Source organism: Chiloscyllium punctatum, chromosome 18 (assembly GCF_047496795.1).
Source record: "Chiloscyllium punctatum isolate Juve2018m chromosome 18, sChiPun1.3, whole genome shotgun sequence".
Classification (NCBI taxonomy): domain Eukaryota; kingdom Metazoa; phylum Chordata; class Chondrichthyes; order Orectolobiformes; family Hemiscylliidae; genus Chiloscyllium; species Chiloscyllium punctatum.
In genome coordinates, this window is record NC_092756.1 from 95875593 (window position 1) to 95891609 (window position 16017).

Here is a 16017-nt window from a genome sequence, read left to right on the forward strand (position 1 = left end):
TTAACATGATCATGACTGATCTCAGGCTTCAATTCCACATTCCCACCCAATTCCCCCATATCACTTCGATCCCAGTCAGTGATGATCCCCTGTTTCACACATGTTAATGTCATCTACAATGCTATGATTCATGAGAGTGACAAGTAATTGCAACGAAACTTCATCATGGAGATATTCTACCTTATCAAACTACTGAGAGATGATTAAAGGCATTTACAGTGACTGGTCCTATTTACAGAATACTCCAACAACATTGTGCATGGTCTGGTTTTATTGATTAAATTCTTTGAAATACATGCGATGGCAGTGAGTGCTTCATCACTATTGAAGGGTTAGGGATTTCTCACAGAACGGACATCCCAATTTTACACAGTGCTCAAACAATTGGTATTGAGAAAACTATGTAAGAACGAGAGCAGGAAAGTTGGAAGATTACCAATTGCCAATTTAGAAGGTGTGCAAAGTGAGGTCCTGCAGGTTAGCTGAGTTCCACGGTGCTAAGTTGTTGAGTTACCACTTGAGCTTGTGCTTCAGAAATGGAGCAGCTCCAGATCCCAGGAAATCACTAGAGGAGGTGGGGGAGAAAGGAGAGTAGAGTCTGGATGTACTGAGATTTTCAATTGTCTTGGCCAGGTTCCATGGTTGGGGGAGGGGAGGGGAGGGGAGGGGAGGGGAGGGGAGGGGAGAGGAGGTAAACAACTTGAAGGTCTGTTGCTGTGTCACCATTTTGATTGCTGAAAAAGGACACATTTTTCTCAATGCTTTGTGTCATGCACTCAAAAGGACCATTTGCAAGAAATACTATTTCACAAGCAAAACCAATATTTATACTGCATGAGAGGAGAGTACTAATTGGTTGACAAGAGGACACCTATTGGTAGAGGGGTTTCTATGGAGAATGTGTGAGTTAATGATGACTGACAGTTAACTATCAGCCTCTGTTTAAATTTTGGACCAGGCAGCTTGCATCTGATTGGTTACTGAGAAATGAATCAGTAAAGAGTTGTCACCTATTTTGGTTGAAAATTCAGACAGAGCCTGGCATTTAGCTGCCAATCCCATTAACTAGTGCATTCTCCATAGCAACACCTCATTCCATTGCAATTAACTTGTCAAATAATTAGGATTCTCCTCTTGTTGGGTTTGCCCTTTAGATTGGTATTTTTGCAAACTGTGAATAAAAGATGAAAAGCTTTGTTGAGGAAGTCTTCACCAGTGCTCAATTTCTATGCTACAAAAAACAGTTTTGATTTAATTTGACATATAGTAGGACAGGACGACAAGGGATGGGCAAAATCACTTAGGAGGCACCAGTTGGCAATCATGTCCTTGCCAGCAGGTCAGGTTGTGAGGGAGCAGCTGCATCAGACATCTTCATTTTGGGGAAGTCCAGAACTAGAGGCCATGGGTTTAAGGTGACAGGTGAAAGATTTAAAAGGGACCTAAGGGGCAACTTTTTCATGCAGAGACTGGTGTGTATATGGAATGAGGAAGTGATGGAGGCTGGTACAACTACAGTATTTAAAAGACATCTGGATCGGTATATGAATAGGAAGGGTTCAGAGGGAAATGGGCCCAGTGCTGGCAAATGGGACTAGATTAATTTAGAATCTCTGGTCAGCATGGACGAGTCGGACCGAAGGGTCTGTTTCCGTGCTGTACAGCTCTATGAGTGGTAGAGACTCACTGAGGGCCATATGACCTCTTCCTGTTCCAAACCCGTTTGTGACCTATGGAAAAATTTCTTCTAGTGAGTTATTACCGTAGTCAACGTCAGGAACTTGTTACTCTGCTGCCTAGTTATTCAATGAAAGGAGTTGTACACATTAGCAATCCAGCAATGTTAGCTGCTAAACTAAATTGGCAAACAGTGGGGAGTTTTCTAATGGGTGTCAAACGACAGAGAATTCTAGAACCTTCAGGCTCTGGAGAATATTTTGAGAAATAGATGCTGTCAATGAGTTGGAGGGTGTGAGGAGTCTGGTGTTGCATGGTCTACTCTCCCCCCAAAGTGTGCTTGTTGAACAGGTATTCAGCCATGCCATTCTGAGGGGCACCTAAGCGATGCAGGTTAGTGACGTGGTCACCAAGTTTCTTGATGGTCTTGACTTGCTTCTCCAAGTAATGGGTCTCCAGAAAGTTAGACAACTGGAAGAGAATGAGATATAACCACTGTTTACTATGCATGAAACATTGATTGCTTTTGAAGGTTAAAGCAAATCTAGTGTATCAGGCAAGGACAAGTTGTACGATTTTGTTTACTGTCCCCTACTTTGAGCAAAGGGGAATGTGAGCAAAAGAACAGGAATTATTCACCTGAATCTGTTCCCCACCTGACAATGAGATCACGATGAGCTTCTACATAAGTCCACTTTCCCATTTTAGAATCAAACAGTACAGAAGAGGCCTTTCAGCCCATTATGTCTGTACAGGAAAATACACTGCCACCTACTCTCGTCCCATTTTCTCCCACCAAGCCCATTGCCTTGAATGTTGGAACACTTCAAGTGCTCATCCAAACACTTTTTTAAAAGGTTGTGAGGTTTCCTGCCTCAACTCCTCTCCCAGGCAGCGCATTACTGACCTTCACCACACTCTAGATTAAAAAAAGGTTTTCCTCAAGTCCCCCTCTAAAGCTCCTGCCTTTCACTTTAAAATTATGCCCCACACATTATTGACCCTTCATCTAAAGGAAACAGCTGCTTTCCATCCATCCTGTCCATGTTATTGATAAATGAACACACCTCAATCAGGTTTCCCCCAGCCTTCTGTGCTCCAAAGAAAACAACCCATGCTTATCCAGCCTCTCTTCATCGCTGACATGCCCCATCCCAGGCAATATCCTGGTGAATCTCCTCTACACCCCCTTTAGTCTAGTCTATAGTGAAGTGACCAGAACTGCACACAGTACTCCAGCTGTGGCCTAACCAAAGTTCTGCATAGCTCCAACATGACTTTCCAGATCTTAACAGCAATGCAATGGTTGATAAAGGAAAGCATCCTTTATGCCTCCTCAACTAATCTCTGACTCTGACCCTATAACCCATGGCTCTGGACTCTCCAATCAGGGGAACAGCCTCTCTGTATCTGCCCTGTCAAACTCTCTAGGAACTCTATAAGTTTCAACAGACTTGTCTCTCATTTTTCTAACTCCAAATAACATAATCACTTTCTAATCAATCTCTACAGGCCCATTCTATTCATTTGTAAGTTCATAGGAGTGTAGAAAACAGGAACAGAAGTAGGCCATTCAGCCCCTCTGTTCCTCCATCAACTAAACCATGGCTAATCTTCTACCTCAACACCATTTATCTCACTTGATATCTTAAAGATTGTTAGATTTATAGAACTCCGATGGCTTGACTCCACAGCCCTCTGGTTGAGAGAATTCCACCACTCTACAAATGGAAAAATTCATATTCTGTCAGTCCTAAATGTCCTTTTAGTCTGGGGCTGTGTCCCCTGATTCTAGATCACCGTCCTCCAGCCACAGGAAACATCCTTCCTGTTCATACCCTCATGAGACCAGGAAGAACACTGCTTTCTTCGATGAGATCACCTTTCGTTCTTAGAACTGTAGATCATCATAGAATCCCTACAGAGTGGAAATAGGCCATTTCACCCTACAAGTCCACACTGACCCTCCGAAGAGTATCCCACCCAGACCCATTCCCCTACATTTATCCCTGACTAATGAACACTATGGGCAATGTAGTATGGCCAATTCACCTAACATGTACATCTTTGGACTGTGGGAGGAAACCGGAGCACCCGGAGGAAACCCACGCTGACATGGGAATAATGAGCAAACTCCACGCAGACAGTTGCCCGAGGCTGAAATCGAACCTGGGTTCCTGGCACTATAAGGCAGCAGTGCTAACCACTGAGCCACCACATAGGAAGCATGGGCTCCTCAAGCTGTCCTCATGCGATAATCCTGCCACCTCCGGGATTATTAACCACTGGCATCCACCAAAACAGATCCTCCTTCCAAAAACTGAGTGATTTCAAACATCATTGTCACCACTAAAGGGGCCATGATTGGCAAGTCTGCAAGTAACTCTAAATCTCTTTGTCTGAAAGGATTGAGTTGACATATCTGAATGGAGCAGCAAGCCAACGAGGGTGGAAGGGCTTCAAGCATTCAGTTAAAAAGAGACATGAGAGCACTTGTAGTTACAAACGCTCCTGAGCCTGTAGGAGCAGCCAAACTTGCCACAAATAGTGAGGCCATTCCAAATGGCACACTTGCAGCATTTCTATTTCCTGACCATCCATGTAAACACGGTTTTCAGAGACCGTCACAATATCAATTTTATGCAAAAAAAAATTCAATTGCTCTCCACCAACACATTACAAGTTGAATTCCAACAACCCAAACAAACTTAGGTTATATTTCTTTTACTGAATACGTACATGAGGGTCACTTCTATCCTTCGAGAGTTTGTACAGCTCCAGCAGGCTTTGGTTAATGTTCTTCTCCAACTGCAGAGCACACTGCATTGCCTGCAGACCACTGTCCCAGTCATCTTGTTCTGGTCTCTAGAAAGGAAAGTTAGTGATAATCAGGACAAACAAAGAATGCATGGGGAATCCCTGGAATCTAACTATCCAGTTATTCTATACAACATCGATTCCTGGGATGAAAGGACTGCCTTATGAGGAAAACATAAGCTGTTTGGACCAGTGCACATTGTAGTTTAGAAGAATGAGAGGTGATTTTATTGAAAGAAGCATCACAAAATAAACTGGACAAGGTGAGTGCTGAAAGTATGTCTTACAGACCAGGTCAGACACCCTCAAAATATTTCAAGAAGGTAGCCTAGGCCCTAATGTTTTCTTATTTTAAAGGCAGGTGTGTAGTGGATATTCCAGGTGTGATGCAGCTGGTCAAACCACTCGGCATTAAGTGAAACAGAATTTGTTTAAACGTTACAGTTGAAACACGAACAAAAGAAAATAGAATTTAGAACGACTTAACTATTTGAAAACTTAACCGACTCGATACAACAACCTAGCTAAGGAGCTGTTCTGTAACCTCCCATAAACACACCCCTTGGTAAAAGGTAAACTCAAACACAAGTTCTTACAGGCAGGAGAGATTTCAGAGAGAAAAGTCAGGCAGGGATCATCTGCTGAAACATCGAACCTTTTTTGCACTGTGGTAACTTCTGCTACAGCTACCAGCAGGTTCTCTGCTACAACTAAACCAAACTAGAAAAAACCTGAACTGGGAGTACTGGCCACTCCCCTGCCACTGTTAAAGTAGACATATCGGCACCTCTGGCTTAATGACCCCTCGTGAAAAAAACCAAGGACAAAATAAATTTCTTAAAGTGATGGCATTGTCACAGATGTCTCGCCTTGTACGGGAGTTCTCTATCCCAAATAGCAATGAAGACAGGGTCATTCAATACATTCAAGGTTGAGTTAGATTTTTAATTGTGACCGTCAAGGATTATAGGTAGGAGTTAAGACCAGGATCACGTCAGTCCAGACTTTATTGAATACCAGAGCAGGCTCAAGGGTCTTAATAACCTACTCTTGCTCCTGTTTCTCGTGTCAGAATCTTACACAATTTTCCAGCAAGCTTTTTGATGGGCAGTAAGTTTACAGCGAGTGAGACAATGGACAGTAACATGGGAATGAAGGCTTTTTGGTTAAGCAAAGATATTAAGGAATATGGGCCAAAGCTGCAATATGGAGTTAGGCCACAGATCAACTATGCTCTCATTAGATGGCAGAATAGGGGCTAAATGACCTATTCTTGTTCCTACCTTCCTTTCTCACTTTGTTGTTAATTGGACACAAACATCTCATGTAGCACATGCATTAAGAGAATGCCGAGTTAATGTACAGCTTTGGGGTTGAAATACAACAGAGAATGAGGCTATGAGAAACAATACAGAGCTACTGCTATACCAATATGTTAATGTCCTAATCCCAGAAGAGCATTCCATCTGCCTCTATGTGATAATTCATTCTCAGAATGATGGAGTAATGAATAGAGAATAGATTTGTTCAAGGAGTCTTCCAGAGCTGAGTGTAAAACAGCATGGGTTATACAATCATAGAGTCATAGAGTTACACAGCACAGAAACAGACCCTTCAGCCCAATTCATTCATGCCAATCTGATGTCCTAACCTAATCCAGTCCCATTTGCCAGAACTTGGCCCATATCCCTCAAAACCCTCCCTATTCACGTACCCATCCAGATACTTTTAAATGTTGTCATTGTACAACCTCCACTGGCAGCTTCCTCTGGCAGCTCATTCTATCCATGCATCACCCTCTGCGTGAAAATGTTGCCCTTTAGGTTCCTTTTAAATCTTGCCCCCTCTCACCTTAAACAAATGCCCTCTCGTTCTGGACTCCCCCACCCAGGGAAAGGACCAAATCTATTTACCCTATCCATGCACCCCATAATTTTATAAACCTCTATAAGGTCACCCCTCAACCTCCGACGGCCCAGGGAAAAGAGCCTCAGCCTATTCAGCCTCTCCCTGTAGCTCAAACCCTCCAAAACTGGCAACATCCTTGTAAATCTTTTCTGAATATCTTTACTATAGCAGGGAAACCAGAATTGAATGCAGTTTTCCAAAACTAGCCGAACCAATATCCTGCACAATCACAACATGATGTCAATAGCTAATTTGTTTTGGACCTTTTGAAACAAGTGAATGGGTTCACTTTTTACCTTTAGTATTGCAGATCTTGATTGTTGCTGGAAAAAGAGACATTTTGTCGAAGCTATTGTTATAGAATCTAGAGTCATACAGCATAGAAACAAACCCTTTGGTCTAACTAGTCCACATCAACCATGTTCCTCAACTAAACTAATCTCACCTGCCCACATTTGACCCATATTCCTCCAAACCTTTCCTAATCATTACCCTGTCCAAATGTCTTTTAATTGCTGTAACTGTACCTACATTCACCACTTCCTGTGGCAGTTCATTTCACACACTAACCACTCTGTGTAAAAAAGTTGCTCCTCATGTTCTTTTTAAACCTTTCTCCTCTCTCACCTTAAAAATATGCCACCCCTCCCACCCCACCAGTTTTGAACTCTCCCCTAAAGCAGGGAAAAGACCTTTGCTATTCACCTTATCTATACCCCTCTTGATTTTACAAACCCCTACAAGGTTACCCCTCAGCCTCCTACACTCCAGTAAAAAAATCCCAGCCTACTTTTTAACTCAAACCCTCTATCCCTGGCAACATCCTGATTAGTCTTTTCTGAACCGAACCCAATTCAATAATATCCTTCCTATAGCAGGGCGACCACAGCTGTACATGTACTCCAGAAGAAGCCTCGTTTTTGCACTCTTCAGGTCTGATGCAAGAATGCCAAATACCAAACACAGGGCCCCACCCTCTGCAAACAGAAAGAAAACACCCAGGATATATGCCTTTTGCAATTAAACGAAAGCACTGGGGACAACAGTTGCCCATTGAATTATCTATAGCAATGCCTTGAGCAACGAGAGTTCATTTCCAAACTAATCAGTATCTTTGTCTCATGTAGAAAATGTTGTTGCTCCCTTTGAAAACTGGCATTCTTGCATCTGTCCTGATTAATGTAAAATGCAATATTTCAACAATGTGTCACCTTAATCAGTGACACGTAAGTAGACATTAAGTTTGCAACATTTGGCATATAACAAATCTGTTCCTATTAGTTGCTTTCGACAGGCTAACCTTGATATCTTGCAGGGCGATGTGACCTCCTCGTTGATTCTGGAATTTCATCAGATTCTCCGCTTGCTCATGTTCCTTGTCTGACTGCTTCTTGAAGAACTTCACAAAGTTGCCCAGGGCAATAGATCCTTGGTCAAAGTAATAGGACTGCAGAACAGAGGACAGGATGGGGTGAAATGTAAGGAAAATCAATTTAACAGATTTCCAAAGTGTGATTGTCTGGGAAAGATACAGAGGGATTCTATTTTATTCATTCTTAGGGTACACATATCGCTAAGAATGGCCAGCATTTTTTGCCTGTCCCTAATTGCCCCTTGAGAAAGTGGTGGTGAGCTGTCTTTTTGAACCACTGCAGTCCATGTGGTGTTAAGGAGAATTAAACATTTTGTTGTGAGGCTGGAGTCACCTATAAGCCAATCCATGAAGAAATAGCAGATTTCTTCCTCTTGAGAGGTAGGAGTGAACCAGATGGTTCAATAATCTCATAGTTTGATGGTCATTAATACTTAGAATAGCATTTTAGCTTGGATTTATTCATCAACTGAAGTCAATCTGTGATGGTACTTGAAGTCATTGAATCATACAGTATAGAAGAGGCCCTTCAGCCCATCAAGTCTGTACTATCAAAAGTATATTGCTACCTTATTACCCTGTTCCCAGTTTATCTTGGCCTGATTCTCACATCCCAGACCATTGAGTCAGGTGTTTGGATTCTTAGTCCTGCAACATTACCACTACACGTGGATGAAAAAAACCACCATTTCGACTGGGACAACACATCTATCCTGGGACAGACTAAGCAAAGACATGTCAGAGAATTCCTCGAGGCCTGGCACTGCAACCACAACGTCATAAACAAACACATAGATCTAGATACCATCTATCAACCCCTCAGAAAACGAACAGGAAATGACATCACCACAAACCCCAGGAACCCCATCCAGGACAAACATATAAATAGAAAACAGGAGACAACAGCTTCGCTTCACTTGGAGGTCGCCACTGATGTTACCTAACCAGGTAATGAAACGTCTGGATATCAAACCTACAGTTCAACGAGCAAACCTACACCCTAAACCTCAACCTGAGCTACAAACCTTGACAAACCTTGCACATTACCACTACGCTACCATCCCCTTTGTTCTAATGCAGCCTCTAACCCTTATCTTAGAATCATACAATCATCAAATTATATAGTACTGAAGATGTCCTTCAAACCATTAAGTCTACTGTCAAAAATAGACTAAATCTGAACTCATTCCACTTTCTAGCACTTGGCCCACAGCCTTTAATGTTGTGACACTTCAAATGCTCATCCAAGAACTGTTTTAAAGGTTCAGGTTTCCCACCTCAACTACCCTCTGGGCAGTACATTCCAGACCTCCTCCTAGCCCCACCTCCCAACCCCCACCACCCTGTGGGTGAGAAAATAATTCCTCAATTTTTTATTATCATTGAGTCAAACGGTACTTTTTTGCAGTAGGCATCAGCAGAAGGAGAGTCTAGATTAGAGTGGTGCTGGAAAAGCACAGCAGGTCAGGCAGCACCAGAGGAGCAGGAAAATCGACGTTCCGGGCAAAAGCCCTTCATCAGGAATGGAAGCAGGGAGCCTCCATGGTGGAGAGAAAATGGGGGTGGGGGGGGGAGCTGGGGAGAAGGTGGCAAAGAGTACAATAGGTGAATGGGGGTGGGGATGGAGGTGATAGGTCAAAGAGGAGGGTGGAGCAGACAGGTGGGAAGGAAGATTGGCAGGTAGGACAGATCATGAGGATGGTGCTGAGCTGGAAGGTTGGAACTGGGGTAAGGTGGGGGGAGGGGAAATGAGGAAACTGGTGAAGTCCACATTGATGCCCTGGGGTTGAAGATGAGGCGTTCTTCCTCGAGGAGTCAGGTGGTGAGGGAGTGGCAGTGGATCTGTTTCCCTCAGATTGTGCCATGATTGAGAAAAAAAGTCTCTTTAGAATCAGGATTATATCAGTAGCGTCCCAGTTTTAATGGCCAGTTGGTTATTATCACACATTGGAAGAGAAATGCCTCAGCTCCCTTCAGTTTACTGAGGCTTATAATCTGTTATCATTTTGTCAGAATCAATCCATTATTCTCATTGTACTAATACGTGCTCGTTCCTATTCACTTGTTTGGGAAATCATGCGATAAACATATGTCCGATTTCATTATTTACAAGGCATTTTCATTCAGCTGTCATACCAACAGTCATTAGCGAAGCTTAAAAATCAGTCTTCAGTTTGCTGATTGACATTTGAAACTTTGGAGGTGATTTCAGCTGCTTTGGGTAGGTCAATAATGAAGGCTGAGACAGAAATTGCTGGAGAAACTCAGCAAGTCTGACTGTAGAGAGAAAGCAGGGTTATCGTTTCAGGTCTTATAGAATCATAGAGATTTACAGCACGGAAGCACAGCTTTCAGTCCAACTCATCAATGCCGACCAGATATCCCAACCTAATCTAGTTCCAATTGGTCCATATTCCCTCTCAATCCTTCCTATTCATATATGCATTCAGAGATCTCCAGCAATTTCTGTTTTTATTTCAGTTTTCCTGCTTTGTTTTAGTAAAGGCTAAGAGAGGGTTCCCAACTGTCAAGTTCTCAAGTGCCCCAGGTTTTTTTAGTTTAAGATAATGTTTAATGGGTAACACAAGCACAAGTTAAATAGGATACATACAATATTCTTAAAGCCATCTCACATTGAAGACAGTGTTAAACTGCACACCTGAGAATATAGTCTTAGCTCGTTAAAGATTCCTAATGATTGGAAGTTCTACTCCCAGAAATTATTGAATTGAATTAGTTTTATTGTCACATGGACTCAAAAGAGTACAATTAAAGTTTACAGTTGCTGCATTACTTAGGTATAAAAGTACAGATACTTAAAATCAAATTCTTAGAAAGTACAGCTGTAGGTAGATAGGATAGTGAAAAAGGCCAAGTTGTGGCTGTACAGGACATTGGTTAGGCTGTTTTTGGAATATAGCATACAATTCTGGTCTCCTTCCTATCAGAAAGATGTTGTGAAACTTGAAAGGGTTCAGAAAAGACTTATAAAGATGTTGCCAGTGTTGGGGGGTTTGAGCTATGGCAAAGGCTGAACAGGCTGGGGCTGTTTTCCCTGGAGTGTCGGAAGCTGAGGGGTGACCTTAAAGAGGTTTATAAAATCATGAGGAGCATGGATAGGGTAAATAGCCAAAGTCTTTTCCCCAGGGTAGGTGAGTCCAAAACTGGAGAGTATAGGTTTAAGGTGAAAGAGGAAAGATTTAAAAGGGAACTGAGGGGCAGCTTTTTCACGCAGAGGGTGGTACATGTGTGGAACGACCTGCCAGAGGAAGTGGTGGAGGCTGGTACAATTACAACATTTAAAAGGCATCTGGATGGGTATATGAATAGGAAAGGTTTTAGGGATATGGGCCAAAGGCTGGTAAATAGGACTACATTAACTTAGGATAATTGGTCAGCATGGACGAGTTGGACTGAAGGATCTGTTCCCGTGCTGTACATCTCTATGACTATGAAAAAAAAATTAGGAAAGTAAAGGAATAGTTCAGCATTATAGATCATAGGAATAAATTAGAAAAATAAAGAAATAAAAATTTCAGAGCATCAGTCTTTCCGACTCCATCCATGCCCACACCTAGCCTCATCTTCGTCATTTTAGACATATAACAGTGCAACAAAAGGTCAATAAGCTCAGTCGTTTCATGCAACAGACTGGGGGAAGGAACTATTTTCCATACTTAAGCTCGGGAAAAATATCAAAAAATTGTTTTCTGTGCAAGTTACCACTAATCCTTCAAGGGGAAGGTGCAGATTGAAAAGACCAACATGAATTCCTGACAGGTTTGGAATTTGCTTCAGATTCAAAACTCACCATGGAGAGGTAAACATACGAGGCGTAGAGTTCCATGTTGATCATGCGATTGACAGCACTCTCACAGTCCTTGTGATAATTCAGGCGGATATTATGGTCCATGCTGAACCGGTCTTTAAAACAGGGTCAAATCCTCAGAGCTGGTATTGACTCAGGAACAGCTGCTCTAGGCACTCAGAGTCAACATCTGAAAATATATTGCAGGTGCCCCCGAATTTATATTATTGCTCAGGCACAGCCCACTCTCCCTTCAAGTTGCTACATGCTTATTGAGTGACAGATCTTCCAACTAATCGAGCAGCTCAGGTGTGAACAGCAGGGAGTGGTGGCGAGATGGCCTGAGATTTGGGAAGGATTGACAAATCAGCTCGGTGGCTTCCTGACTTTGTCCTGGTGGTTTCGTCCGCATCAGGAAGGCTCTGACGGGAGGATCTTCAAAGCTTTCCCTCCGAAAGGATGTTTCCTCATGTGGGGCAATCTGGAACGAGAGGTCAACAGTTCTGGAATAAATCTGCCGATTTAAAGCAGAGGTGAGGAGGAGTTTATTTCAAAGGGTCATGAATCTGTGGAATTCACTCCCCCAGAGTGCGCAGTGGGTGCCAAGACACTGAGTAAATTTAAGGAGGAGATAGACAGATTTTTAATTAGTAACAGGTTGAAAGGTTATGGAGAGCAGGAAAGTGGAGTTAAGGCTGAGACTAGATCAGCTATGATTGTATCTATTGCAGCGCAGGGTCAAGGGGCTGAATGGCCTTATCCTACTCCTAGTTCTTACGTTTTTATTTGTATCATATTAGGTGAGGAATGATTTTTGGTGAAATCAGCAGGGAAATAGAAACATTTTGGGTGTGACAGTCTTCTCTCAGTTATCCTAACAAAGGTGTTGATCAGTTTTTTTAAATCTCTCTCTCTCTCTCTCTCTCTGTCTATCCCAATGGGTTCACTCGTCCTAAAATTTCCTCTAATATTTGATGTTGGTGATCTTAGAGTCATAGGGCTGTACAGCATGGAAACAGAGCCTTCGGTCCTACTCGCCTATGTCAACCAGATATCTTAAACTAATCCAGTCCTATTTGCCTGCATTTGGGCCATATCCCTCTAAACCTTTCCTATTCATGTACCCATCCAGATGTCTTTTAAATGTTGTAATTGTACCAGCCTCCATCACTTCCTCTGGCAGCTCATTCCATACGTGCACCACCCTCTACGTGAAAACGTTGCCCTTTGGGTCCCTCTTAATTTTTTCCCCTCTCACCTTAAGCCTATACCCTCTAGATCTAGACTCCCCCACTCCAGGGAAATGACTTTGTCTATTTACCCTATCTGTGCCCCTCATGATTTTATAAACCTCTATAACGTTACCCCTCAGCCTCCAAAGCTCCAGGGAAAACAGCTCCAGTCTATTCAGCCTCTCCCCATGGCTCAAATCCTCCAATCCTGGCCACATCCTTGTAAATCTTTTCCAAACCCTTCAAGTTTCACCACATCCTTCCAATATGGGGGAGACCAGAATTGCATGCAATATTCTAAAAGTGACCGAACCAATATCCTATGCAGCTGCATCATGACCTCCCAACTCCTATACTCAGTGCACTGACCAATAAAAGAAAGCATACCAAACACCTTCTTCACTCTCCTGTCTTCCTGCAACTCCGCTTTCAAGGAACTTATTGAAGTATAAAAGGTCCTGAAATCACATATGATCAGCTGGCAACTCAAAAGAGGTTTCTCCATGTGGGAGAGATTGGAATGAGGGGACACAGTTTAAAAATACTGGGTGTCCCAATTAAGACAGAAATGAGAAGAACGTTTTTCTCTCAAGAGAGTCATGAGTCTGTAGAGTTTTCTTCCCCAGATGAGGTGGAAAAGGAGTCATAGAGGTCTACAGCATGGAAATAGGCCCTTCAGCCCAACTTGTCCATGCTGCCCAGTTTTCAGAGTCAAATTAGTCCTATTCACCTGTATTTTTTCCATATCCTTGCACACCTATCCCATCCATGTATCTGTCTAAATGTTTCTTAAAATGACTAAATTGCACTCACTTCCACCACTACACCTGGCAGCCCATTCCAGACACTCACCACTCTCTGTGTGAAATGTTTTTAAGGAGATAGATAGATTCATGACTAACAAGGATATTGGGGTGTAGTAGGGTGGGGCGGGGCGGTGGGTGTTGCAAAGGGAGCAATGTGAAGTCGAGGCCACAGTCAGACCAGCCATGGTCATGGTGAATGCTGGAGCAGGCTTGAGGGGCCGGATGGCATACTCCTGCTCATCATTTGTAAGTTCATTGTTGAATAGTTAGCTGCTCGGATCAGGAGTGAACTGCCTGGATCAGGTTCTGCAGATGCTGGAGACTCACAATGAAAATAATGGAGAAACTCAGTAGGTCTGGCATCTTCTGTGGAGGGAGAAACAAAGTTAATGTTTTGAGTCCTGTATGACTTTTCTTTGGAACTCAGAACACGTATGACTCCATTCTGAAGATCAGTCATAGTGGTCGGGAAACATCATCCCTCTCTCCAGGGATGCTGCTGGAGCTACTGAGCTTCTCCAGCACTCTCTGTTTTCAATCAAAATGGGAACTGGATCATTATCTAAAGAGGAAAGCTTTGTGGGGAAGGAGTGGCACTAGAGTGAATTAAATTAAATTCATATAATTTCTAATCAAATTAAATTTGAGAGAAAACTAAACCATTATTTATAAAGGGACAATGTGTTGGGAAGAATGACACAAAGTAAGATGCTCAGAGAACCAGTACAGAGTCGAGTGTGGTGCTGGAAAAGCACAGGTCAGGCAGCATCTGAGGAGCAGGAGAATAGACGTTTCGGGCATAAGTCCTTCATCAGGATTCCTGATGAAGGGCTTATGCCCGAAATGTTGATTCTCTTGCTCCTCAGATGCTGCCTGACCTGCTGTGCTTTTCCAGCATCACACTCTCAACTCTGATCTCCAGCATCTGCAGACCTCACTCTCTCCTAGAGAACAAACAAGATGGGCTGAATGGTCACTCCACAGCAATTCTATGATTCTGCATAAGGCATTGGACAGTCAATGGACTTTGGTCATACCTTCTATTTTCTGTTTTGCCTTTAAAACTCAACATTCTAACAAGTATAAGGTAAAGTCACTATAGTCTGACCAGCCAATAGGGCTGCTCGGTCATTAGGCGGGGATTTAACCTGAGGGCCACCACGTCTCAGGCGAGGGGAGAAGTTGGTAAAGAGAGACCTTCAAGGTAACTTCAGCTGATGCAGTAATTGAACCCACAATGTGAGCATCACTCTGTTCGTAAACGAGCCAGCCAGCTAATGGACCCCTATCCTATGGCAGGAACACTCACTCTGTTAAATTAGGGAGAATCGAGTGGAATTGCACTGGGAAAGTACAAAAATAAACATCAGAATGCAATCCATTTTCAGTAATTTCTTTTGTCAAACTGAATCCAAAACTTTAATATACATAAAATTCTATTCTAATCAAGACAATCTATTAATCTCCATGAGATTATATCATACATTGAATTAGACAATGGTTACTGTGTAGAAGGAAGCCATATTTCTTTTTATTCCATTCTGGGATTCGGGTATTACTGGTCTTTCCCTAATTGTCTTTTGAGAAAGCGGTAATAAAACGCCTTCATGAACTGTTTCAGTCCTTAGGGTGTAGGGACCACCCGCAGTGCTGTTAGAAAGGGAATTCCAGGATTTTGATCCAGTGACACTTAAGGAACAACAATATATTTCCAAGTTGGAATGGTGAGTGGCTTGGAAGGGAACGTTCAAGTAGTTGTGTTCATATATTTTACTGCTGTCCTTGTTCTTCTGGATGGAGGAAGTCATGGGTTTAGCAGGAGATGTTGAAGGAGCCTTGGTGAATTTCTGAAATGCATCTTGTAGATGGTACACACTTCTCTGGTGTTTTGAAGAAGGATAATGTCGGACTGGAAACGTTAACTCTGTTTCTCTCTTCCACAGATGCTACAGACCTGTGGAGGTTCTCTAGCACTTCCTGTTTTGAGTTGAGATCTCCCACATCTTCAATGGAGTCAGAATTTGTACAAAATAAAGAGAGGTCCTCCACTCCATTCTGTCTGCACACAGTCTTCAAACATCCACCCATTCTAAAATAGTTCTGAAGGAAGTTCTCTGGATCTGAAACGTCAATTCTGCTTTCTCTCTGCTGCCAGACCTGCAGGGGTTCTCCAGGACATTCTGATTTTATTTCTGATTTCCAGCATGTATAGTAGTTTGTTTTTATATTATTGCTCTTCTGGCTCTGATCCGTCTTTTTAAAACAAACTGCAGAATCACGTATTCAGCACACAAGCAAACATAGGCATGCCAGTTCTGATCTGTTAGATCATATCAACTAATCCCATCTTTTTCCAATAGTAATATAATATAAAAGTAAAATACTACACATGCTGGA

The 16017-nt window shown here is 42.6% G+C and overlaps 1 protein-coding gene across 1 annotated transcript in view; it reads right to left on the reverse strand.

The window, feature by feature from the left end:
- Positions 1–253: 253 nt before the first annotated feature.
- The window catches only part of LOC140489361 (ferritin, heavy subunit-like), a 31255-nt gene continuing 15491 nt past the window's right edge, over positions 254–16017 (reverse strand). The window contains exons 2-5 of the mRNA XM_072588840.1: positions 11586–12063; positions 7703–7849; positions 4417–4542; positions 254–2148 (exon numbers count right to left, since the gene is read on the reverse strand). Coding sequence (XP_072444941.1) covers positions 1996–2148; positions 4417–4542; positions 7703–7849; positions 11586–11687 — 528 coding nt within the window. The 5' untranslated portion in view covers positions 11688–12063 and the 3' untranslated portion in view covers positions 254–1995. The remainder of the gene's footprint in view (positions 2149–4416; positions 4543–7702; positions 7850–11585; positions 12064–16017) is intronic.